The sequence below is a fragment of the Aricia agestis genome, chromosome 12, assembly GCF_905147365.1.
Source record: "Aricia agestis chromosome 12, ilAriAges1.1, whole genome shotgun sequence".
Taxonomy (NCBI): Eukaryota; Metazoa; Arthropoda; class Insecta; order Lepidoptera; family Lycaenidae; genus Aricia; species Aricia agestis.
The window spans coordinates 14,078,220-14,094,178 of record NC_056417.1 but is presented as its reverse complement, the minus strand read 5'-3'; the positions used below and the strand labels follow the sequence as shown (position 1 = coordinate 14,094,178).

At 37.6% G+C, this 15,959-nt stretch overlaps 1 protein-coding gene across 1 annotated transcript; it reads left to right on the top strand.

Moving 5' to 3' along the window:
* Positions 1-12,238: 12,238 nt before the first annotated feature.
* On the top strand, positions 12,239-14,730 carry LOC121732459. Its single transcript, XM_042122337.1, has 4 exons — positions 12,239-12,402; positions 13,284-13,407; positions 14,171-14,197; positions 14,604-14,730. The coding sequence occupies exons 1-4, from the start codon at positions 12,303-12,305 to the stop codon at positions 14,716-14,718; spliced, it is 366 nt and encodes a 121-aa protein (XP_041978271.1). The 5' UTR covers positions 12,239-12,302; the 3' UTR covers positions 14,719-14,730.
* The last annotated feature ends 1,229 nt before the right edge of the window (positions 14,731-15,959 follow it).

Genomic DNA, 15,959 nt, shown 5'->3' with positions numbered 1-15,959 from the left:
ACAATATGCAAGCCTGTAATCAAGAGTAGGTCCAGATTATATCTATTGTACTGTAATGGTTGATTGCTTTTCTAACTTGTCAGGAGTATTTAAATATAATTCGCGGTTATATAAAATACTAGCTGTTCCGGCAAATGTTGTTTTGCTATATAAAGTATTTCGCCCATATTATTTTATTGAAGTGACTAAATAAGTATGTCACCATGGCAACGACCATCGCGGCTATCCCGTCGCACAAACAATGGTCGCCGTCAGTCTCGAGTTGTAATAATTTACTATTATTTATTGAACAAATGCACTTATTAATATAAAACGTACCCAGTAGCCGATTCTCAGACCTACTGAATATGCATATAAAATTTGGCTAAAATCGGTAAAGCCTTTTCGGAGGAGTACGCGGCCTAACATTGTGACACGAGAATTTTATGTAATATAAGACTTACCCAATAAAATAGACAACAAAATGCATAGAATTAGTTATCATTCAAGTTTATGTTTAGACGCAACTAGATATTATCTAACAAAGAAAAAAATAATAAGGTAAAAGCACTAATGGCAGACGCTTTAAGGAAACATGGAACATTTGAATGTTGTAAAATATATATTTATTAAAATAAAGGATTGATAACTTCTTTCATGTCTTCAATAACTCTTACAAAATAAAACTATTATGATTATTCACTGACAAATCAATTAAAAATATATTATTGGTCTTGTTGTAAACTTAGTGATAACAATATAAGATTGTGATGTCTCTACTAACATTTGTGTTTGTGTTTGTTTTAGGTTAATCAACTCCTGTAAATATGTAATTTTGTTTTGTAACCGTACACGTCTTGTTACTTCACCAGACCTTCGCTACATAGAGCAAAGTCCTTTAAGCCACTCTGACATTGGCAACTCACCGAGGCGGCCATTTTTAAAAGAAGAAGAAGAAGTAGTCATAACAACTAATAGATGACATCACAGAAAACGAACATCACTAATAGTAGACACCAATATGAACTAATAGTTGACATATTATAACATTACATTACATTTTGACCGTGGGAGAGCCATGCTTCGGCACGAATGGGCCGGCTCGACCGGAGAAATACCACGGCCTCACAGAAAACCGGCGTGAAACAGCGCTTGCGCTGTGTTTCGCCAAGTGAGTGAGTTTACCGGAGGCCCAATCCCCTACCCCCCTAGAAATGCCGCAGTTGAAAAACAATTTGTTACCCCAGGAGGGTACCAACTGCGTTGGAGAATCCCTCTCTAGACGTCCATGCTCAGGAACCCCTGGAACTGAACGTGGACGTCCAGGCTGCCCCTCGTATTCTGGGGAGGGCAAAACTGCGCTCCAATCTGCTCGGGGCAAGAGCAAACACACAAAGGCACCCCCTCGATATTAAACATGGACTTTTGTAATATCAGGGGATTACACTCCAACCTTAATGCCGTCCATTACCACCTTGAGACGGCAAAGCCGGCTTTGCTCTTTTTAACCGAGACGCAGATATCATCTCCGAGTGACACATCATACCTTTCCCACCCAGGGTATTACCTCGAGCACTCCTTTCTACCCAAAGCTGGAGTGTGTGTGTATATCAGAGATGATATCAGCTCTCGCCGCCTCAGCAATCTTGAGGTCATGGACCTATCAAACTTATGGCTCCGCATAGATTGCGACGACCACCCTCGCGTCTATGCGTGCCTATATTGGTCCCATAGTGGTGACCCCGAGACGGACCGACTCTTGGAGCACCTACAAGCTGCTTCAGATTTTGTGCAGCAGCAGATCCCATCCGCAGAGATCATAATACTTGGCGACTTTAATGCCCACCACGCCGACTGGCTCAATTCCAGTAAAACTGATCACGCGGGGAGATCTGTCTGCAACTTTGCCCTTGCGAACGACTTGACACAACTGGTTACTACGCCTACGCGGATCCCAGATGTGGATGGTCAGAATCCTTCCTTGTTGGACCTCCTGCTGACTTCAAATCCTGACGGCTACCAAATATCCGTAACCGCACCACTTGGTTCATCGGATCATTGCCTTGTTAGGAGTTCTGTGCCACTTACGACGGTGTTAAGACAGCGCGCTGTTAAATACCGTCGTGTGTGGCACAAGTCAGCAGACTGGGATGGGATACGGTCGTTTTTTTGCATCCTATCCTTGGGGGCACGTGTGCTTCTCGCCGGATGATCTCGACAACACTGCCAACTCTGTTGCCGATGTGGTGATGCAGGGGATGGAACTATTCATTCCGACCTCTGTAGTGCCAACTGGCGGCAGATTTCATCCCTGGTTTGGTTCATCCCCCAAAAAAGCTTCTCGCCGGAAGCAGGAGGCTTACCAATCCTGGGCCAACGCAGTGTTTGCTCGGGATTTAAATACCAGCACATATAAAAAGGAGTACAACCTTGCCTCTAGGTCCCTCAAGAAAGAGATTACTCGGGCAAATCAACAGCACGTCAATAGAATTGGCAAGAGACTTGAGCGCCTCCCCTCGGGAACCCGTGCATTCTGGTCTCTGGCCAAAGCTATTGAAGGAAATTTCTGCAAGCCAACCCTACCATCCCTACACGTAGGAAATGGATCGTTGGCCCAGGACGCAAAAGACATAGCCGATCTTCTGGGCAAGCTCTTAGCGTCAAACTCGACCCTGGATGACGGGGGGCAGAAACCACCGACCATACCGCGATGCACGAGCATCATGTCGGATATAAGGTTTCATCAGCGCTCAGTGCGAAAAGCCCTCTGTTCCCTTGATATCCAAAAGTCGAGTGGGCCTGACGGAATCCCGCCTATTGTGTTGAAAAAGTGTGCTCCAGAGTTAGCTCCGGTCTTGACGCGTCTTTTTCGGCTCTACTATTCCACTGGCATCGTCCCGGCTTCCTGGAAGACAGCCTTGGTGCACCCGATCCCCAAAAAAGGTGATCGCTCAAATCCTTCCAACTACAGACCAATCGCTATAACCTCTCTCTTCTCGAAGATAATGGAATCCATTATCAATAGCCAGCTTCTTCGATACTTGGACAGCCAGGGATTGCTAAGCGACAAACAATACGGGTTCCGTAAGGGTCGCTCGGCTGGTGATCTCTTGGCATACCTGACTCATCGTTGGGCTCAGGCAATTGAGTCGAAGGGAGAGGCATTGGCTGTTAGTTTGGACATTGCGAAGGCCTTCGATCGGGTTTGGCATAAAGCGCTGCTATCAAAGCTTCCATCATACGGGCTGAATTTATGTAAGTGGGTCACTAGTTTCTTAGCAGACAGAAGCATAAAGGTCGTAGTTGACGGCGAATGCTCGGAAACTCAGTCTGTTAATGCTGGTGTCCCTCAGGGCTGTGTGCTATCGCCTACTCTATTCATACTGCATATCAATGACATGTTACAAACCAAAGGCATTCATTGCTATGCGGATGATAGTACAGGTGATGCTGTATATACCGGCTCCCCTAATATTTCTCGGCAAAATGTCACTGAGAGTCGAAACGAACTTGTGTCTAAGGTGGAGAATTCATTGGAGAAGGTCTCTGAATGGGGTAGACGTAACTTAGTCCAATTCAACCCCGCCAAGACACAAGTCTGCGCATTCACCACTAAAAAGTCACCAATGGTCGTTTATCCTCGTTTCGAGGGCACATCTTTAACCATCTCCCCTAGCATTGAGATACTTGGCGTCAACATATCGAGCGAAGTCCAGTTCCGATATCATCTTGAGGGTAAGGCCAAATTAGCCTCGAAGAAGCTTGGCGTTCTTAACAGAGCGAGACAGTACTTCAGTCCGGACCAACGCCTACAACTCTACAAGGCGCAGGTTCGGCCTCATATGGAATATTGTTCTCATCTCTGGGCAGGGGCGCCAAAATACCAACTGCTCCCTCTGGATCGTATCCAACGAAGGGCTGCTCGAATTGTTGACTGCCATAGTGTTTCAAACAGCTTGGACCCCCTGGAATTACGCCGAGATGTAGCTTCACTCTGCATCCTCTATCGGTTGTATCACGGGGAGTGCTCTGAGGAATTGTTCGGAATCATACCACCTGCAACTTTTCGCTATCGTCCCACGCGAAAAACATACCATCCTCATCACCTTGATGAGTGGCAGTCTTCCACAGTGCGTTTTTCGCGTAACTTTCTGCCGCGCACTGTAAAACTCTGGAATGAACTGTCACCAGCAGTATTTCCGGACCGATACGACCTGCAAACCTTCAAGAAAAGAGCGTATACCCTCTTAAAGGCCGGCAACGCACCTGCAGCTCTTCTGATGTTGCGAGTGTCCATGGGCGACGGTAGTTGCTTACCATCAGGTGACCCGTTTGCTCGTTTGCCCCCTTATTTAATAAAAAAAAAAATTAACATTTTTCCTACATATTATTAGGTCTTTATTTGCCGTTTTTTCGAAAGATTTCATTTACTTCATCATAGTAACTACATGCAAGTCAAAATACTTGAAACTTATAGTTTCTTAAAAAAAAACTTTATTAAAACAAATACAAAGGATTACAGTTACTACAAGGTTATATATAAAACTAAAGTCTTAACTAAGGTGAAGCTACAGTATGAATCCCCGTTCTGCCGCTTGTTGGCCTTTATATAGCAGGTGGCGCGGTAGTGGTGGTTTCCATGAAGTAGCATTTCAATGGTCCTTTGTTCTTGCTTCCAACAATAATGTTTACTCTGGCTTATTGTTTATCAGCAGCGCTCGGTTTACCGTCCAAGGTGTCATCATCGACGTTTCCGGATGGTCTTCATATACTTTAGTATTTGGATTAATGTTTGTGTTAATTTCCTTTTTAAAACTAACTGTGAGGTTCCGGGTGGCGTTACTCTCCCCCCCTAAATTTGAAGTCCGGGATTTCCAAATTCCGGATCTGAGGAATTTAAGCAGAATTATTAATATTATAATTATGGTTAAGGTTGTTACCCAACTGTACTGGATTATTTGGTGCTGCTGGTTGAAGTCGAATGCTTCCAGATTCTTCAACTGTTTTAACCTGTTTTCAACCTTTTTAGGATCGTAAGTAAGTTCGATCTCCGTTGCTGTTTCGATTACGGGGATCTCGATGTTTGCAATAATAATTTTGTCACTGGACTCCTTTGTTTGCAGCATTTTCAAGCCTGTATGGGACACCTTACATGGACAGTTTTACATTTATTACTTTCTTTTCTGTATATTATCTCCGTTTCGCACGAATCCACCTGTACTAATTTTCCTTTACATATTAAGTTATCTAATTCAATGCAATCTTCGGTTTCGTACATTTCTTCATTGTCGTATGCCAATGTTACTTTTCGTATTATAGGATAGGTACAGGAAGGATTGGATTGGATTATAGGTACAATTTTTCGAGTACTATAATATTTCGCTTTCACTAAAGGTATCCTTATTATAAAATATGCTGTCTGATCTATAATTCTACATGCTACTTCTATGAAGGTCTCTATATCATTTAAATTTTTAGATATCATTAATTCTTTCGGAATATTATTTAAAGTTTCTTCCAAAATGTGTGATTGTAATATTTCATAATGAAACATATTATGTTCGGCAAACGTAATTGCAGTAGATAGTCTTTCTGCTACATCTTGTAAAGTTTGAGCTTGCAGTAATAATGATAGAGCTACCTTCTGTTGACTCTTACTATTTAAAACAGTTCTAAATTGCTCATTTATTTCAACTTGAATTTTAGTTATATTACTAATTTGTTTATTATATTCTTCTAAAGTATCATCTGTTACAGATATTTGCTTATTATATGCAACTCTTAAAGTTTCTAAATCTTTTTGAATTTTACTTAAATCATCCTGGTCTAAGTTTCCAGTGATGGCTTTAATAATAGATCCTAACCCATTAATTAATCCTCTTTTAACTCTACTTTGTATATTTAAATGTTTACAAATTTCTTCTACATGCTCTAATATTATTTCAATACGTTGGTAGATATGCTTATAATCTTCAATCTTAGATCTCGTTACAGCGTACGTTACAGAACTACGAATGCTCTCTAAACTATCTTTTATAGGCTTTATTTCTAACTTATGGATAATTGTCCACTGTCCTTCTATTATACGGGATGGTTTTGAGTCTACTAAAATTACATTTTCGTCTGGCGTTAATTTCCTGAACTTGTAACCAGTGATGACGACGATTCTGAAACAATTTCAAGTTCTTCCAAATGATATGTCCTACCATTATTTAACGTATATTTATTATTAGGTTCTACGCTTACAATTGTGTATGGACCCAAAAATCTCGACTTCGTCTTATGACGGTCCGCCATACTATTCTTTAAATATGCCACGTCACCTACTTTGTAAGTCTTAACGTTTTTAATACCTTTATTTATTCTATTGTTTCTACTTTCTTTTTGCTTAGTTAACAATTCCTTTATATTTTTATTTAAATTTTTACAAAATTCTTTCTGCTGGGCAGTGTACCTTTGTATAACTACTTTCATGTTTTCAAAGCTTCGCAATCTAGGCTTTCTACCAAAATGCACTTCAAATGGGGACATATTAATTGCACTATGTGTAGTATTATTATAGGCGTGTGTAATATAATTAATTTTTTGAGTATTATCTAAATCAGAATCTTTTTGTAATCTAAATAATTCCTGAATAGTATTATGAAGTCGCTCTACATCCGAATTTGATTTATGGTGTTGTGGTGATGTAGTATGATCTTGTATGCTATAAGTTAAAAATAATTCTTTAATTATCTCACTACAAAAGGACTGCTCCCCATCGTGAACAATTTTCTTCGGTGCTCCTATCATCGCAAAAATTTCCGCTAACGTATCGTAAACTCTACTTTTCTCTACAGGTTTTATAATAGCAAATTTCGAAAACTTATCTATTACGGTTAGATACCAATTTCTTTCTAACGACATAAAATCGGTGTGCCAAATTTCCATAGGCTCATTAGGAGTTTCTGTTTCTAAGGATAAAGTTACATTAGGATGTCTATTATATTTTTCTGTTTTACAAAGTTCACAATTATTTACATATTTCTTAATTAACTTTCTCATTTTTTCAAAATAATACTTTTCTCTCATTTGTTTATACATACTTTCTATACCTGTGTGTCTATTATCTACTAAATGATGTTCCTTAATTAATTTTAACTGTTCCTCCCTACTATCTACTTCTATTAATGTTTTCGTATACCTAACTGGCTTAAACTTCGAATGATCAAACTCTTTCCTATAAACTTCGGAAACTTTATAATATAATTCATCGTTAGGGATGATAAATGCATAATTACCGGTGGATAAATATTCTAACATATATTCTTTTATTTTATCGTACATATTACTATCTGGTGATATATAAAAATATAACATACCATTTTCCTTTTTTGCTTCACTATACGGGGCTAATTCAAACACTACACGTCTTAACCGTTTGGATGGATAACTATGAATAGAAGGTATGCCGGAATCGTTTCCGTCCTGACATGAATGCACTGTGTTTATTAAAGACTCATTGCTTTGGTTTACTAATGACGCATTGTCTTTGTTCGCTAACTCGCTATCGGACATCCAAGAATTTATGTTTGAGTTTAAAGGGGTATTGTTTAAAGAAGGATGTGTACTACATTGGGCTTTAATAGACTCATTGTCTGATGTGTGGAATAGTTTGATTCTACTAAGTGCATCGGCTACATGATTTTCTTTACCTTTCACGTGCTCTATACTATAGTCATAATCTTGAAGTTTCAGTTTCCATCTTGTAAGACGTTGATTCGGCTCTTTTAATTTAGACAACCAAATTAATGCTTTGTGATCTGTTCTTAAAATGAACTTTCTTCCGTAAATATAAGGTCGAAATTGTGTTACTGCATATAAAATTCCTAATAATTCTTTTTCCGTTGTATTATATTTTTGCTCTGTATTACTTAGAGTTCTAGAGGCATAAGATATCGGATGACTATCCTGACTTAAAACAGCACCTAACGCAATATCAGAAGCGTCGGTGGTAATTACAAATGTTTTATTAAAATCTGGAAAAGCTAATATTGGGGCATTCATTAATAAATGTTTACATGCTTCGAATGATTCAATATATTTTTTATTCTTTATATCTATTGTCGCGTTTTTCTTTGTAGCTTCTGTTAATGGTTTCACAATTTTACTAAGGTTGGGGACAAATTTTCTATAATAACCAATTAGTCCTAAAAATCCTCTTACTTCTTTTAACGTTTTTGGAATGGGAAATTTCTTTATGGCCTCTAATTTAGTTTGGTTTGGTTTTAACCCATCTTTATTTAATATATGTCCTAAAAATTCAATTTCTTCTGCCATAAATACACATTTATTTTTATTTAATTTTAAATTGGCTCTACGCAAGGCTTCGAAAACTTGCTGTAGACGATTAATATGTTCTTGTTTTGTTTTTGCATATATAATTATGTCATCTAAATAAACTAAACATATACCACGCGCTATCTCGGTTTTTAGTATGTTATTCATCATACGTTGAAATGTCGCGGGAGCGTTCTTTAAACCAAATGGCATTCTAAGAAATTCATAATGACCGTTAGGGGTACTAAATGCAGTTTTTTCTATACAATCGTCACCCATAAGAATTTGGTGGTATCCAGATGTTAAATCTAACGTACTAAAATATTCATTACCTTGTAATTTTGAAAATAACTCTTCAATATTTGGCAGTGGGAATTTATCTGATTTTGTAATTTCATTTAACCGTCTATAGTCTATAACCATTCTATATTTCTTAATTCCTGACTGATCCATCTTTTTCGGTACTATATGAACTGGAGAAGACCACGGGGACTCCGAGGGTCTAATTATTTTTTCTTTTAATAATTTATCTATTTGTTTATTTACCTCCTCTTGTTGTATTTGGGGTAACCTGAAGGGTCTCTGATAAATGGGCTCATCATTAATTAAATTTATTTTATGTTTAATAGTGGTAGTCGCGCTATTTGTCACGTCTTCAGTAAAAAGGTCCTGATATGTTTCGCAAAGGTCTTTTACATTTAATAAAGCTTCGTCTTCGTTAGTCATGTGATAAATTAATATTTCTTGGTCGGGCAAAATTAATTTTCTTTCTTTTAAATCTATTTTCGCACTAATTTGTTCTATCATGTCCGTTCCCATTAATATATCATATTTTTTACTGAAGTTAAATATATAAAATTTCATTGGATCTGAACCCTGTCCAAAATATTTGTTCCAATAGGGTGTTTCTATTAAACCATTGTGGTGTGTTATGCCGTGTGACGTTCGTACTGAGAACTTCTCGGGCCTAAAGTACTCTGGAAAGTATTGAGATGCTTTTTGCGTTATAAACGATCTTTGGCTACCGGTATCGATTAAAATTTTTAATTTGGGGCTATCTATCTCGAAATACGGTAAATATGATTTTACAAAGTTAAATTCTATGATTCTTTTTCTGGGTCTTGAGGATTTTGAAAATTTTGCATGTTTTCCTCTGATTCTAAAAATTGATCATGACAGTATTCGTCATATTCATGGGGATATTCAAAATATGGATCCTGATTCGATTCAGTATCCTCTGGATGGTGGAATACTTCCTCAGCTACCATGTTTCTACCTAGGGGAATTTGTCCGGGTCGAATATTCGCGGTACGCATTGACACGTCCTCTGTTGTATTCATGTTACGTCTTTGTACATTTCTAATCTGGTTATTGTTCCTAAAATATTCATGTTGAGGTTTGGAAAACACATTATTTGGGTTAGCCTGCCACGGGCGTTGATTATTAAATTGATTCGATGGTCTTGGTAAATGCTGATTTAACGATCTAGGCGTCGGCGGATAGGTATGTTTCGAGTGTTGTGGGTAATTAGGTGTGTAAGTATGTTTAATTGGGTTAATAATCTTTGGGGTTGGTAAAATATTCGAAAACTTCTGTTTGATATTATCAAATCTACCTTCGGCTTCTAATTGCAAAATCTTTGATATCGTTTCATTAAAACCACAGTTTGATACGTAAATTTGATCATGATATGGCAAACTATTTCTTAAAACATTCTGAGCAACATTAATGTACGGTTGCATTATTGCTTCTATAACTACCTCATTATCATAATGGTCGCCTAATTTACTTTTTATGAAAAATAATTTCTGCTTGATTTCGAAAATAAAGTCCTTAAAATTACCTTTTCTTTTTAAATTTGTTAACTCTATTAATAACGTATTAAATTCTCTATTATCACCACATTCATTCTTCAAAGTTTTTTCAATATTACTCCAACTAAAGGAGTGATTAACCATAGATAATATTAGGGATGCTCTACCCTCTATTTTACCTAGGAGCAACATCACGTTCTCCGGTTTATCGCCAACATGGTCAATCCATTTCTTGGCCGTGTTCAAAAATATATACAGAGTGGATGCGTCGCCGTCGTAGGCGGGGACGAAGTTTAACAAAGTTTTTGGATCCATTTTTAGATAACTAAATGGGATCTATAAAAATAGTTGGACAAAATCTATTTGTCGAACTTGAAATACTCTACGCTTATAGAAGGAGAGTGGATTCACACTATCTCCTAACCTAGTTTACACAGTTAAAGGATGTTAGTACAAATTTGGAATTAGTAGCAAGGATAATACTTTTACTCACATTGGCAGCAAGCACAGCAACCTCGCAGTTTGCATGTTCTTCGTATTTGACAAATTTGTTTGTTTGTGGTACCTCAGCACAAGGTCTTAAAAGACTCCGTATACTTTACGTCGCTGGGCCCCACGTTGGGCGCCAGTCAAAATACTTGAAACTTATAGTTTCTTAAAAAAAAACTTTATTAAAACAAATACAAAGGATTACAGTTACTACAAGGTTATATATAAAACTAAAGTCTTAACTAAGGTGAAGCTACAGTATGAATCCCCGTTCTGCCGCTTGTTGGCCTTTATATAGCAGGTGGCGCGGTAGTGGTGGTTTCCATGAAGTAGCATTTCAATGGTCCTTTGTTCTTGCTTCCAACAATAATGTTTACTCTGGCTTATTGTTTATCAGCAGCGCTCGGTTTACCGTCCAAGGTGTCATCATCGACGTTTCCGGATGGTCTTCATATACTTTAGTATTTGGATTAATGTTTGTGTTAATTTCCTTTTTAAAACTAACTGTGAGGTTCCGGGTGGCGTTACTTGCATATGAAATATTATCCACGTTGTCTCCAGATTCCATTCTTCTTCCATGCTGAAACTATCTTTCCTTTTATTTTTATTTTTCATATATTTTTTCCTAGCAAATTTATTTTCAGTCTTTAGTCTCCATGCTCCTCTTGCCTCTTCTTTTTTCTTCTTTCTTTTCTCAGCTCTCCTTTTTCTTCTTTTTACTGCTAAAAAACTAAAACAATCGATTTTTAGATCAGACAAGGTCTAATATGTCAATTTTTAGGTACAGTAGTTCTAATTTGTTAGCTTGTTAATAGAATTATATTTTCAGAGAATATTGATGATATTTGCTGTAGAATAAACTACAAAATAACTTTAGTATGTATTGCAAAACTAAAATATGAGATCTATGTCATCTATTAGGTTTTTTACATTTTCAAGAACTAATAGTAGGCACCCTTTATATTGTTAGAGAAAATGGATAAAAAATCATAAATAAACATTAATTAGTGTATACAACATAGCCATTAATCCAATGAAATCAATAGAAATTACAAAAAATCAAATAAATGTATTCAAAACTTACGTGTAAAATTTCGCCTTCCTTAACCTATTTGCTAAGAAACTGCCGAGCGCGTGTTGACGCGGTCACATTTTTTACGAAAACTGATCCCATTTTAAAATTTTGTTCCCGAAGGCGACCCTAATATATTTTTTCACGTCAATAGATAGCTTGAGAAGCTTATAAAATTTATAGTGTTGAGAAAAAATTAGAGTAATTCTTATTTTTATGGTATTTTTGTCGTAAGTGTCATCTATTAGTTCCGAGTCTACCATTAGTGCTTTTACCTTAATTTAAACATCGAACTTAAAATTAGATAATCGTCTTACGATACAAACAAGTGGGCATAAAGAGTAAGAGCTGCTTAAATAATTGTACCTTATGCCTAAAATCCAATTAAAATCCCAAAAAAGTTCCAAGTAGGTATATTTAGATATAGTTGCTTACAAGATAAGTACTTAGTACTTACCTACCTGTTTTGTGTTTGCGCATTCGTTAGTACATAACAATAGAAAAGTTTTCAAATTACACGTGATTTTTATCAAGAAACCAAACTGTTTTGAAAAGTTTTCAAAACTCTCTTCCTGCAGTTCAAATGCTACACACTAGATTAGTCTCTCTTGGTTCTCAACCCAGTTAAAATGGAGAGCAGATATTTCAAAGAAGTTGCTTCTTTTAGATATTTATCAACTTTATTAGTTTTATGGTATTTTATTTTAAATTGTGCCGCAGTAGAAGATGGTAAGTATTTTAACTGAATTTTAAATTATACCATCTAAAATACATATATTATTACTTTCATATTGTTTCAAGTCACCCTGTTGTTACTATTTTAATAGCAATTTAAAGCTAAGTATCATTATCATCTCGTGATAAAAAACGCAAACAAAGAAGCCGGTAACAATTTAAGTAAGTTATATTATAGATATATTATGTCTATGTATTATAGTAAGTGTGGCAAAGTGCGCCTACCCGGCAAGTACGCCATATATATTTAGCTATATTTCTATACTGCTAATTGGAAATCTCCAATCTCTCCTATCCAAGTAGCTATATGGCGCACCGGGTAGGCGCACTTTTTTTTTTTTTAAATTAAATAAGGGGGCAAACGAGCAAACGGGTCACCTGATGGAAAGCAACTTCCGTCGCCCATGGACACTCGCAGCATCAGAAGAGCTGCAGGTGCGTTGCCGGCCTTTTAAGAGGGAATAAGGTAATTGGGGAGGGTAGAGATGGGAAGGGAAGGGAATAGGGGAGGGTAGGGAAGGGAATAGGGTAGGGGATTGGGCCTCCGGTAAACTCACTCACTCGGCGAAACACAGCGCAAGCGCTGTTTCACGCCGGTTTTCTGTGAGAACGTGGTATTCCTTCGGTCGAGCCGGCCCATTCGTGCCGAAGCATGGCTTTCCCACGTATATAAAAAAAACTTTGCCATACCATTCTGAATATACTCTATATTCAAAACTAACGCGATAGCTTCGCAAGAATTGATCATTCCTTTCTTACGCGGACTACATACATTATTACCTTCTCTTTTGAACGTGTTTTCGATGGTGAAAACACGTTTAGATGATGATGACGACTGATGAGTGATGACGATGATGATTACGGTAATATTCCAGACGTCCTCTTCACTGTGACCCGAGCACCGCGCTACCTCGGCATCCTGCAGGACCACCGCGGAGAACCGCTGTCCGTCGAACCCTCAGCGGAATACATGGACCAGGACTACATAGCCACTAACAGGTAAATCTACATTGCATCATGTAGACTGACATTGCTAGAGGCTTACATTGTCACAGGTAGAATTACATAGTCCTCTCGCAACCTGCCACTGTGTAAGGTTACCTACCTTACACAGTGGCAGGTTGCGAGAGGTAGACAAACATTGTCGGAGGTTAAGGGGGCGACTAACCCAAAATTTTCGATTTCATAATTCATTTTTATACTTGAAAATAAGCCCCGAATTGTTTCAGTTTCTAAAATACCACACTAAATTATATTTCCAAGAATTCGATCCGAGCAAAAACACGATATCTTACAATTTTCTCGATAGAAATAAATCACAAAGATGCATCTAATTTTCACGAATTTTTCATTTATTGCCATAACCGTGCATTGAACTTAGTTAATATTTTAATTTTTAACACATTGTATAAAATTCTATTATTGAGAAACCGACCCAGTGGATTTTTAAAATGTTGTATATTTATCGAGTTTTTGAGGAAAAACTAATTTGGCGATGAATCCGCGTCGTCCTTTTTCACCTGGCATTATGAAAGACGGGCGTGAGTGTGAAGAGAGAAGGACGATGTTTGATTTTTTGGGTTAGTGGCCCTCGAGAGGTAAAGAGAAATACTTTTATTGTTCGATTAAGGGAGATTTCCATTGCAAAAAGTAAAGAAAATGTTGTAAAAAAACTTTGAGGCAAACACAACTAGTATCCCTAACTTCAAAAGCTACAAGCTAATTCAAATTATTATAATAATGTATATTTTTTATTTTCCAGAAAGCGACACAAAATGAACTGGGATAAGTAAGTCGAATTTATTACTACTGTTTTTTAAATATTTGACTATCGTCTCATTCGGATAACTTAAATAAAAAAAATATCTTATTATGGAATTGTCAGCTGCTTCCACTCAGAATATTAAGAGCAACTTCTTTAACTTTTTTAGCTGTTCACTTTTTGGGCATCTTAAAATAATAAAAAATAGCATGCAAAGCTTTATGGGCGTAGCTATGGCTTAATCAGCCTATATTTAAATTAGAGACTTCTCCAGGCTGTATCTCAAGAACGGTGATAGGTAGAGATTTGAAATTTTTACACATTATGTATTTCGCAAACTTCGTGAGAGAGTTCGATTCGTACTTGGCCTATTTTTACCCTTTTTAATACGAAACCTTAAAAGTTATATATCCTATTCCACGTACGTTTGCAGAAACCCCCTGGACGTCGACGACTTCGAGGACGAGGACACGGAGGAGGAGGACAAGGACCGTGACGTGCGGGGCAGGGGGAGGGGCGGGAACAGACTACCTGGGGCACCGGTTTAATATACTTGAGATGACACATGCTCTTTTACTACCTTTACATTTTTCTTAATTATCTTTGCGGGTCCACTATAAATTATAATGAGGTGCAAAATGTGTATGTAGTATCTTTACTGGGTTAATCCACCTTTTACAAAAAGGTGGGCTAATACAGTAGATTCTGTAGGAGTCAGAGAAGTTGATTCGTATGCAGATGGTGGACCTAAGTAGTTTGGTCGCGTTAAGTCAAAGTATGAGGTGATCCACACACACTATACTCTTGAACACTAAGTGCGGGGCTCATATAAATAAAACAGAGAAACTTCTCACAATTCACTGTGGGTTTTATTGTGGGTAAAACACACGAGCGCGCGAAAACAATACAAGCCTTTCGGGTTGCGGCGTAGAACTTAAACGAAGGGAAACGAACCGATAGTATCCAGTTCGCATTAGACTGTATCAGCAGAAGCCACTAACAAAGATGAGGAAGTATGTAATTGTGGTCTATAAATCTTTTGCGTTAAATTCTCCTTACAAAAAAATGTTACGTAGTATAAAATAATACATTCTCTTTGGTAGAACTCCCGAACATTCGCGCGGGAAACCTCTGGCGCGTCTGAGAGAGTGAGACAACACTACTCGCGGTAAAGAGCGGGAGGGAGACCGCGGGTCACACGGTGTTGCAAGGCCGACGGTCGGGTTACCATAAAACCCAGTCGACACTAGACAGATCACGACTCATTGAATTGCCATAACTCGACCAAGTGACGCGGGTCCGTCATCTGCCTATTTCTTCGATGGTACATACAATTTTTGTAGTGGTCCCATACAATATGTGGTGAGCCGTATCCTTAGTTCATGGTCATCTTGTTAGTAATCGAAAACTGTAGGAAATAAATAGAAACCTGCATGAGTATTAAGTTCAATACGCTTTTTATATAGCGTTTTATATAAAGGCAAAATGGCGACAAGACGCGACAAGAGAATTGTGTAGGAACACAAGCGCCACGTTAGCTCGTTAGAGTTCCGTTTTAGGGTTCTGTAATCAACAAAACTTGGTTGACTACGGAACCCTTAAACGGAACCCTAACCATCTGATTTTTTGTATATTTGTAGGTTAATAGTTATATAATTTAAGAGTAACATTGTCCTACAAATAGAACAATCCAAATTTTAGGAACATCAAATTTATTTATTTATTGGAAAACAAACAGCATTTTAACACATAAGAACTTTAAATATTACTATTTAAAGTTGTTATGTGT

Bases quoted from the DNA above. Each gene is read 5' to 3' on its own strand.
- LOC121732459 (XM_042122337.1), top strand. From the start codon at position 12,303: ATGGAGAGCAGATATTTCAAAGAAGTTGCTTCTTTTAGATATTTATCA. The intron at 13,408-14,170 runs GTAAATCTACAT...TTTATTTTCCAG, and splicing joins GACTACATAGCCACTAACAG to AAAGCGACACAAAATGAACT. The intron at 14,198-14,603 runs GTAAGTCGAATT...GTACGTTTGCAG, and splicing joins CACAAAATGAACTGGGATAA to AAACCCCCTGGACGTCGACG.